This window comes from Salvelinus namaycush, chromosome 3 (genome assembly GCF_016432855.1).
Source record: "Salvelinus namaycush isolate Seneca chromosome 3, SaNama_1.0, whole genome shotgun sequence".
Lineage (NCBI taxonomy): Eukaryota > Metazoa > Chordata > Actinopteri > Salmoniformes > Salmonidae > Salvelinus > Salvelinus namaycush.
Window position 1 is genome coordinate 22,696,828 of NC_052309.1, and position 10,964 is coordinate 22,707,791.

Below are 10,964 nucleotides of genomic sequence, written 5' to 3' on the forward strand. Positions count from 1 at the left end.
ATCATTTGAAAAATATGGTTGTTGCAAACTGGTAACATATGGCATATGCAATTTTGAATGATGTGTGTTGTATGGTTCTTGTTCTGAGGACATGCAGAGTATTGTAAGCTTCTGTTTTAACCCATTACTCAGACTACTGCACATTTAAACAATTTTGCTTTGTTGGTCTACATATGGGGAAGTGACTGTCTGTTTGTTCCCCCCCCAAAACCATGGTGATCAGTATCAAATGCAATGTTCAGTTCTTGAAAAATTCAATGGTTGCCTCGGACCACAGGCTCTTATGAAGACTACATACATGTATGCTCAGTGTCACCACTAGGGCTGTTGGGGTGATGTATTACCGTCAAACCGGCAGTCTTGACTGCAGTAAATTACCACGTGACCATTGAGTCACGGTAATCTCCTCTTATGCACTCAGGACATGCATTGGTAGTACCCTAATGACCATCATGTCCCAATGGCCTGGTACTCAGGGCTCTATTGTCCCTCTAACCACTCTGACATCAATGCAAAATCGATCAAAAATCACATCACACTTTTTTCATTTTTTTTCACCTTTATTTAACCAGGTAGGCAAGTTGAGAACAAGTTCTCATTTACAATTGCGACCTGGCCAAGATAAAGCAAAGCAGTTCGACACATACAACAGAGTTACACATGGAGTAAAACAAACATACAGTCAATAATACAGTAGAAAAATAAGTCTATATACAATGTGAGCAAGTGAGGTGAGATAAGGGAGGTAAAGGCAAAAAAAGGCCATGGTGGCGAAGTAAATACAATATAGCAAGTAAAACACTGGAATGGTAGATTTGCAGTGGAAGAATGTGCAAAGTAGAGATAGAAATAATGGGGTGCAAAGGAGCAAAATAAATAAATAAATACAGTAGGGGGAGAGGTAGTTTGGGCTAAATTATAGATGGGCTATGTACAGGTGCAGTAATCTGTGAGCTGCTCTGACAGCTGGTGCTTAAAGCTAGTGAGGGAGATAAGTGTTTCAGAGATTTTTGTAGTTCGTTCCAGTCATTGGCAGCAGAGAACTGGAAGGAGAGGCGGCCAAAGGAAGAATTGGTTTTGGGGGTGACCAGAGAGATATACCTGCTGGTGCGCGTGCTACAGGTGGGTGCTGCTATGGTGACCAGCGAGCTGAGATAAGGGGGGACTTTACCTAGCAGGGTCTTGTAGATGACCTGGAGCCAGTGGGTTTGGCGACGAGTATGAAGCGAGGGCCAGCCAACGAGAGCGTACAGGTCACAGTGGTGGATAGTATATGGGGCTTTGGTGACAAAACGGATGGCACTGTGATAGACTGCATCCAATTTATTGAGTAGGGTATTGGAGGCTATTTTTTCAATTACACCATCGAGGATCGGTCGGATGGTCAGTTTTACAAGGGTATGTTTGGCAGCATGAGTGAAGGATGCTTTGTTGCGAAATAGGAAGCCAATTCTAGATTTAACTTTGGACTGGAGATGTTTGATGTGAGTCTGGAAGGAGAGTTTACAGTCTAACCAGACACCTAAGAATATGTGGACAACTACAAATACCAAGTCAGAACCGTCCAGAGTAGTGATGTTGGACGGGCGGGCAGGTGCAGGCAGCGATCGGTTGAAGAGCATGCATTTAGTTTTACTTGTATTTAAGAGCAATTGGAGGCCACGGAAGGAGAGTTGTATGGCATTGAAGCTCGTCTGGAGGGTTGTTAACACAGTGTCCAAAGAAGGGCCAGAAGTATACAGAATGGTGTCATCTGCGTAGAGGTGGATCAGAGACTCACCAGCAGCAAGAGCGACATCATTGATGTATACAGAGAAGAGAGTCGGTCCAAGAATTGAACCCTGTGACACCCCCATAGAGACTGCCAGAGACCCGGACAACAGGCCCTCCGATTTGACACACTGAACTCTATCAGAGAAGTAGTTGGTGAACCAGGCGAGGCAGTCATTTGAGAAACCAAGGCTGTCGAGTCTGCCAATAAGAATGTGGTGATTGACAGAGTCGAAAGCCTTGGCCAGGTCAATGAATACGGCTGCACAGTATTGTTTCTTATCGATGGCGGTTAGGATATCGTTTAGGACCTTGAGCGTGGCTGAGGTGCACCCATGACCAGCTCTGAAACCAGATTGCATAGCGGAGAAGGTATGGTGGGATTCGAAATGGTCTGTAATCTGTTTGTTGACTTGGCTTTCGAAGACCTTAGAAAGGCAGGGTAGGATAGATATAGGTCTGTAGCAGTTTGGGTCTAGAGTGTCTCCCCCTTTGAAGAGGGGGATGACCGCAGCTGCTTTCCAATCTTTGGGAATCTGACGACACGAAAGAGGTTGAACAGGCTAGTAATAGGGGTTGCAACAATTTCGGCAGATCATTTTAGAAAGGGTCCAGATTGTCTGTCTAGCCCGGCTGATTTGTAGGGGTCCAGATTTTGCAGCTCTTTCAGAACATCAGCTGACTGGATTTTGGAGAAGGAGAGATGGGGAAGGCTTGGGTGAGTTGCTGTGGGGGGTGCAGTGCTGTTGACAAAATGGACAACACTTTCTAAGGTGGTGGTTCATTCAAAACACCCATATGCATATTGGAGCTTATGCATAGGCTTATGAGCCCAAATTGTGCTGTTACACAATACATAGCCCATTACAAATGGCAGGAAAAACACAAAATAAAACTGATTTAAGATGTCTTTGGCACATTGTTTAATTTTGGGAGTATAGGCTAGACCAAATGTTAGAAATTACCTATGAGTGTGGACTGTATTATTATCGATACTGGATGGACTGGTTACCTTATGCTATGCTCCAAACTTTCTATCCATGAGTCTGGGAGAGAAAGTATAGCCCTAGGCGAGGCTGTTGGTTCATTGATTTTGCAAGGCGTCTTACAATTCTAGTGAATTTGTATATGATTTTGAATAGCCCAGTAATAGCTCCTCGAATATTGTTTAACGTGTGGAGTGAAATAAGTGTTCTTGTTTTAGTTCTCTGCTGCTCCTATTAAGCACATAAAACCAAGCGCAGCCACCATTCACTATTCCAGTGCATATGGATGACATGTCTTTTTCCCCTGCCCATTTGATAATGGGCAATTGTAAACCAAAACGAATTTAACATTAGTAAAGGCGAGATTAAACTGAGAATAGTTTGATGGCTGAAAATAGTATCACTTGATGAGAACAACTGTGCATCCTGAGGTAAGGAACTGAGCGAAAGCTTTTTTTCTGACTTTCTCAAATCATCAATAGCCGATAGTCGCATCATTCAGCCCATACATGTTTTGATTTCTAAGGTTTGTATGATTCACAACTAAAGTTGCCAAGTAACTCTAAATGCAGTATATAGGACCTGTTTCAAATGAATACTTTTATGCTCAACAGCCACTTCATATGCGCACTTGCGCCAGAATATCCTTTCTATTTAATTCAGCTAAATTCAATTATATACTTACTATAAAATCATAAAATAATGGCATGGGACTTACAAGCATATCTTGTCAGCTAAATGAACAAGCCTACAGCCTATGGCATGGAGCATAGACAGATACCAACATGCAGTAGATCAACTTATATTCTGTTCTTCTAAAATACATTTTATTCATATCTTAATGTTTCTTTAGACCTGGCTAAAATAAGTAATCGATTTATTGTGAACGTGTATATTAAATTGATTTATTAGACGTTTTAAATGTAGTTGTTCCAAAGGTGCACATCAGTGGCTTGAATGCAGCTTGTATGCGTGAAGGCCTGGAGATGCTAAACTTCTTTGTTTAATTAATGGTCATTTAACCGTGAGACCGGCAGTCTTTTGCATGACAATAACCAGCTGACAAAATGTCATGACCGCCACAGCCCTAGTCACTACAATATATTTTTGAACATGTTTTTCAGGAGACTGGGCCTGATGCTGACACCTGTGCAGTGTGTATTGATGCTTACAAGTCTGGCGACGTGCTGACCATCCTCACCTGCAAGTAAGTGCCTAACTGCAGGGGTTTGTTGCTAGTTTAATATTGTCACATGGAGTACAGTAGGCCTACCCCTGCCTGCTATTACAATTCCCTTAATTCTTGTTTGTTTTTTCTTTCCAGTCATTTCTTCCACAAGACCTGCATTGAGCCCTGGCTATTAGAGCACAGGACATGCCCCATGTGTAAATGTGACATCCTCAAGGCCTTGGGAGTAGAGGTAGGCAACTGTATCTTGCATCATGTCCTCTGCATTACCCTGTACTTTGAAATAACCTTTGCTTGTCATTCACTGAAGTTCTTGATTGAAATACTGTTGTAGATTAAACAATATTTACACTGCTAGTGCCATTGTTTAAGGAGAATAGGCAAACATGCTAGATTGCAAGTTGAAACGCCTGTAGTGGGACCAGAAATGGCTATGTTTTTATGAAAGTGATGCTAGTCAGTCCACCTGTATCCCCCTGAGCAGCAGCCGGAGGAGGAGCATCCCAGTCATCAAGTAACCATGCCTCCAGACATGAGGTCCTACCCTAGCGTCCCCGTCCCAGATGACACCCGCAGTGAGACAGCCTCCTCAGGCTATGCCTCCGTACAGGGCACAGAGAAGCACAGCAGCCCAGCAGACGAGACCCACACATTTGAGAGTAAGACACAGCATTCACATTCGGAGGCAAATTATTTTGATGAAGTGATGAAGTCTTATAACATCACAAATAGCTTTGAGAGCTTTTTCACATAAGCATTGTCTATAGACATAAGGGGGACTACTGTAGTTCAGTTGGAAGTGGTACTACTTTGGGCATGTTCTTTAGAAGATGCAGGCTTTCACATTACTGTGATGTGTTGAAGCCACAACCCTATGCAACCCTGCTCAAGACAGTGTGAATTTTGCCACCCATGTTTTTTTAAATTCTAGTGGTTAGATATTCCCGTTAATGAATTTCAGATACTTTTTTTGTCTAGTTAGTTTGATTGCTGCAAGTAGATATCAACGAGTCCACTACAAAATCTATTCCTGATCAAACAACCAGTATTGTTACTGTCTGGTGCTGAAGTGCCTCTCAGTTTCCCTCCTCTTTAGCTTGCTTATCCATTGACCTCTGTATGAGCCATTGTGCCAAAATAAATATTGACCAGCAGGTTGGTTCTTGTATGGTTTGCTAGCAGCACTTATGAGGCTTGACTGACTGTAATCATGTTTGTGTTGCAGCGTTGGGGCACTATCCTGACCCTGGGTCAGTCCAGGTGGCCATCCAGCCCCATTATGACAACCTGGCCTTCGAGGGCGACTCACAAAACCAACTGGAACCCCGGACATGAACAGCATGCTCACTCCAAGCACTGGAGCATGGCTAATGGGACTAGCACCACAATCAATTACATTCAAATATGTTTCCTGTGGTCATGAAGCAAGTGAAACCAGGAATGTGGGCCTGAGATTATTCATAGGAAAAGAGGCCTCAACCTACCTATGCATTTCATTTTAACATTAAATTGATGAGGCAATTCTTCGATGCACTTACCACTAAGTTAGGAAATTGTAATTTTCACTCTTGTTCAAGTCCAGTTTAATGCCGATTTGAATTTAATTGTACTTTTTAATGATTTATTTGATTACGTTTCTTGAGGTTTAATTCCTTCAGTCAATGGATCAGTTAGTTACATATTTTTACATGTTTTTTTTTTATAGCTAATTTCACACCCACAGTTTACTGGGATTAGACTACTCTCCATGTGTCTGTTAATGGGGTATTATAGGTGACAGTTCTCATGACAATGAAAGTTTGAGGTGATATGCAAATTCAGTTTCAAAGACCCTTACATTTAGAAACGTACAATAATGCAGTAGTTAGTGTAAGGCATTTTCTGATAAGATTTACAGCTTTGAAAATTCTGCTATTTTCTGCATGGCAAATTACTTTGACAGCAAGCACACTGCTATACAAAGCTTAGTTTTACCTCTGGTATGTATGTGTCTAAGCATTGATTTTATTTCAATCATAAGCATAGGATGTTAGTGTCTCTCGAACATACCTTGGTTTGCCTTGTCTAGCAGAGGAGAGCATAAGATGTGAGGAACATTCCACTTTCGAAATATAGATTTGTCTCATTGTTGCTAATTGAATGTACATGTGAATTTGGTTTGCCACTTGTTTGAGGTAAATCCCAAAATGAGGGACTGCTTCCTCCTTCTGTATGCTTGTGACATTACAATTACTTAGGTGCCCTGGCACACACCGCTGCCCAGCACTTCCTGATCTGTACCTGTAGCTACATGTCTTTTATTTAATTTTTTTGTCTTATGGGTTTGATGCATGTTAGGAGTGGTATTTTAACTTGGAAATACTGAGTCTGGGTATGGGAGTAAGAGCATCTATTTAAACCCCCTGGCTTCATGCAAATATTTGTACATATGTTTCAGTAACTACCTGTGCTTTTTGGGTGTGTGCCTTAAAATGATTCAGCAGTGAAAGATATATTCCATGCCATCCTACTTTTAATAGAAAAATGCATAGAGTTCACTGTGTATTTTCAACTAGATTGTGCATGCACTTCACATTAATTAGTTCATTTAATGTCAATACATGTCTCAGGTTTTAAACAACAACAAAAAAACTGGTCTTAACCTTGTTCAGCCTTTCCAGAGTAAATGTCTAAGTATTTTTGCTTAAATAAGGGACAAAGGTTAATTTTATTTTACTCAGTTATGTGGGAAATGTACTAAACTGGTATATATTAATAAAATACTTATTGTAAATACATTTGTTTGATCAAAATATTGCTTGGTGCTAATTTGTTCATTTTGTTTGTAAAGGGGATAAAAAATAATCTGATCTTCATTCACTAGTGATGCAATTAATTGTTAGAAAAGGCCATGCTCACCTCAGTGAGACCTCTGGAATTCTGTGAAAAAAAGTTAATTGGGCAAATGGACAGGGAAGGGTAATGGAATTTTTGTGGTATTTGCTGTAAGGCTGCCCTGTAGGCTGTTATTTAATTTTTCTAATTATAATGCAAAAATGAGGGACATTATTAATATTCATAGTGTCAGTCAATTATATCAGCTGCACTTCACCGTAGACAGACTACATATTTGTCAGTGTTGTGTTTGAGACCACCTAAAGCGAGATGGATTCAAGACAAAGACTGGAGCCAATCGAGTCAAGACCGAGACCAGAAAAATACGAGTCCATTTCAAGACCATGATTGGAATTATTTGTCAAATCGCCACAATAATTCAAAATGTCCAGTATTTGTGTTCATATTTCAGAACATGGATTCTTTGGACATTCATAATAGGAAAACAATGCTTGCTGAGGGACAACAGAGCCACTCTACAAATTCTTACTAACCCAAACAGTGAGGAACAATGGGCCTTCTGCTACCTCAGAAGGGCTAAGGGTTTATTAAAAAATTATTTTCAATGATCTGATTTAATCTCTTCTGTTTTTGTTAGAAAGGGTTAACACTGAAGAGAAAATATCCAATCAGGATTTTTCTTTGCTGGTCTCTGGGGAGATAAATCTAGCTAGCTAAGTCAGCCATTGGCTAGGCCATCAGAAGCTAGATAAAGGCATCTGCCATTCAACTTTATTAGTACAAAATTTTAGAGTGACATTGGAATCAACCAATCATATTTTGACTTAATGGGTGGGACCGTTTTTACAAAAATGTATGGAAACTTCTGCCTTGAAGGCCAACAGGTCACTGCGCAATAGCGAGCAGTAGTTTTCCCACGGTTTAGCTAGCTAGCTTTTGTTGCTAATTTGTTAGCTTCTCCCTTTTCAAGAATACATTTCATCAAGAAGTTAAGTTTCAAATGATGATCATCTGGTGAGTGGAACTGTGTTTTTTATTGCAGCGCGCTTGCTATTAGCTATCTTTGAAATTAACTTGTGTGAAACGCTGCATTTAACGTGGAACTGACACAGTGGCGACTCGTCATTCAGGCCTGTTTTGAATGTTATTTTGGCATTAATATGTGTCACATATCAGTTTGAAAACAATGTAAAAAATATATATATTTCATTGAGTTAATAAAGCTGCATACAAACATAGTCTCTTTTTTGCTTTCTTGAGAAAGGCAGCTCCAAAATGTAGGTGTTTCAGCCTAGCTCAGCGCTTTCTGTGGTGGGGCAGACAGCGGAAAATACAGAGCGTAGGGGTTGGTAATGTTCTCTAGTTGCGCCATGATTGGCTCAGTGTTCTGTCACTCATGGGGACACTACGTCACCACAAAATCTACGGGGAGAGCTAGAAAATTCAAGCCACTTGGGTGCTGCCATAGGGTTGCATTGGAAGTGCCCATCCAAGAAGGCTCAAGGTCATTGGCAACAGATAAAATGAAGTCAAATCACGTTATATCTACAGTAGCTTTGATTGGACTGATCATGTCAACATCATACTTTCAAAATCTTAGCTAGCAAGCTAGCAGTCATAATCATGAATCATGTCGACAATCTACTGGCAAATCCTTTTCAGTCCTTGTCATATGAAGAGAAATGACGAAGAGAAATTATAGATAAAACGTATAGGTTGCTCATCGGCTATTGGAGATAAACATTACAAAACAAGTTGGAAATCTCAAATTCAACAATGAGTGGTTTGGAAGGAATCAGTGGCTAACTGCAAGCATTGCAAAGCAATCACTAGCCTGCTATTCAGTGGAGTGGATGTGTGGTCCAAGTCTGGGTTTCAGGGTCTCTTTTCCAAGCTTTAAAGGATAAACATTCAACATTGGCCATGCTGTCAATCCAGCATGACTTCTGCCGCTTACAAAACAACTGGAAACTCGGAAATCTCGGACTTCAATGAGTTCAAGACGACTGAGAACTTGAGAAAAAACGCGCTCCAACTAGGTAAATACGATATGAACGGTCATCCAACTCGGAATTCCAAGTCGGGAACTTGGGCCTCTTTCTAGAGCTCCGACCTGAAGATCACTAACGTCATGATTCCACCTTGTTTTTTTCCGAGTTCCCAGTTGTCGTGAAAGCACCATAAATCCGGAGAATGCAAGACTTTGAGGACAAAGTTTGACGACAAAATTTGCTCACGAAAGACCGCCACACCACCTTCCTGTTCAAGTGAGCCCAGCACAACAAGATGAGTCTAAAAATGTATTGTATTCTGCTGCAAAAATTATGTAATATGCCAGGGAGATAAGAAAGTAATACTAAGTGTATGTTGTGTAATAAGCTGTTAGTAGCCCATGTGCCTCACCCTAAAAATGTGGTCCCTCTCCCCCTCACAACCATTGGTGGTGCACATGTAGCCTATAGCCTGTTTTAGAGAAATGTCATCATTGAATATTGTAAGAGCTTTCATTGTCTGCTTATATGCCCGCTTTATTTATCCTACGGTTCTGACTTGGTGTACAGAGAGAATACTGTAAGAATGGGGATTAACAATGGGGTCCATAAAGTGCTGAAGGAGGAGTATGGCCTCAAATATCTGGTTCTTATTCACTGTGTGTGCCACTCTCTGCAGCTTGCTGTAAGTCATTCTTCCAATGACACCATCCCCCGTAGTGTGGAGTACTTGGTACGAGAGACTTATAACTGGTTTTCAGTGTCTCCAAAGCGCAGGGAGGCCTACAAGGCCATATATGAGACCATCAACTGTGGGGAGAAACCTTTACAGATAACCAAGGTGTGTGCCACACGTTGGCTCTCCATTGAACCCGCGGTTTCACGCATTTTGGACCAGTGGGAGGAGCTTAGGCTGCATTTCGCAGTCACCAAGTCCAGTGAACACTGCTACATGGCTGAGGTTTTATACTCCATGTAAAGTGATCCTCAAAACATACTGTATCTGACTTTTTTGAAGTCAGTGCTGGGTGAGGTACAGTTGGCCATCAAGGTTTTTGAGGGAGAGCAAGTAGATCCTCTTAAGCAACTTGACAGCTTGGTCAACCTGATCAAGTCTGTGAGCAGCAGGGTGCTGAATCCACTGGCAAATGTTGATGTACTCAAAGGGCCAATCGATGGATACATAAGTCCCAAACCGTACCTTGGTTACCTTTTTGAGTCAAAGGCAGCTGATCTCCACCTTGCGCCTGAGGATGAAAACAATGTCCGAAAACAGTATAGCCTTCACCATCTCCCTCACTAATGAGTTGTGGGTGAGACTGCCGGACAACATAAAAGCATTGCAGTACATGTCAGTTTTCAATGTGGAAACTCTAAAGCACAATAAGAGCCCTGGAGAAATATTTAAAAAATAGCCAAGCTCCTTGGCTACTCCCCTGCAGAGATAGACAAGATTGTCCAGCAATGGCGTGCCACCCATCTTAGTAAATGGAATGAGACAAAAAACACACTGGGCTTCTGGATTGAGATTTGGAAGTTCAGGGATGCAGCTGATATCAACCCATTTTAAGAACTTGCCATGGCTGCTGTGTCTGTGTTGTCCTTGCCACACTTGAATGCTGAAGTTAAAAAAAAAAAAAAAAAAAAAAAATATTCACCTTTATTTAACCAGGTAAGCTAGTTGAGAACAAGTTCTCATTTACAACTGCGACCTGGCCAAGATAAAGCAAAGCAGTGCGACACAAACAACAACACAGAGTTACACATAGAATAAATAAGCGTACAGTCAATAACACAATAGACAAAAAAGAAAGTCTATATACAGTGTGTGCAAATGGCGTGAGGAGGTAAGGCAATAAATAGGCCATAGTAGCGAAGTAATTACAATTTAGCAAATTAACACTGGAGTGATAGATGAGCAGATGATGGTGTGTAAGTAGTGATACTGGTGTGCAAAAGAACAGAAAAGTAAATAAAACAATATGGGGATGAGGTAGGTAGATTGGGTGGGCTATTTACAGATGGGCTATGTACAGCTGCAGCGATCGGTTAGCTGCTCAGATAGCTGATGTTTAAAGTTAGTGAGGGAAATGTAAGTCTCCAGCTTCAGCGATTTTTGCAATTCATTCCAGTCACTGGCAGCAGAGAACTGAAAGGAAAGGCGGCCAAAGGAGGTGTTGGCTTTGGGGATGA

The 10,964-nt window shown here is 41.3% G+C and overlaps 1 protein-coding gene across 2 annotated transcripts in view; it reads left to right on the forward strand.

Moving 5' to 3' along the window:
* The window catches only part of LOC120045082 (E3 ubiquitin-protein ligase RNF128-like), a 41,121-nt gene extending 34,399 nt beyond the window's left edge, over positions 1–6,722 (forward strand). For both annotated transcript variants that reach the window (XM_038989950.1, XM_038989952.1), the window contains exons 4-7: positions 3,881–3,963; positions 4,081–4,177; positions 4,430–4,604; positions 5,171–6,722. In XM_038989950.1, the coding sequence (XP_038845878.1) occupies positions 3,881–3,963; positions 4,081–4,177; positions 4,430–4,604; positions 5,171–5,280 (465 nt within the window). In that variant the 3' untranslated portion in view covers positions 5,281–6,722. The remainder of the gene's footprint in view (positions 1–3,880; positions 3,964–4,080; positions 4,178–4,429; positions 4,605–5,170) is intronic.
* Positions 6,723–10,964: the final 4,242 nt, after the last annotated feature.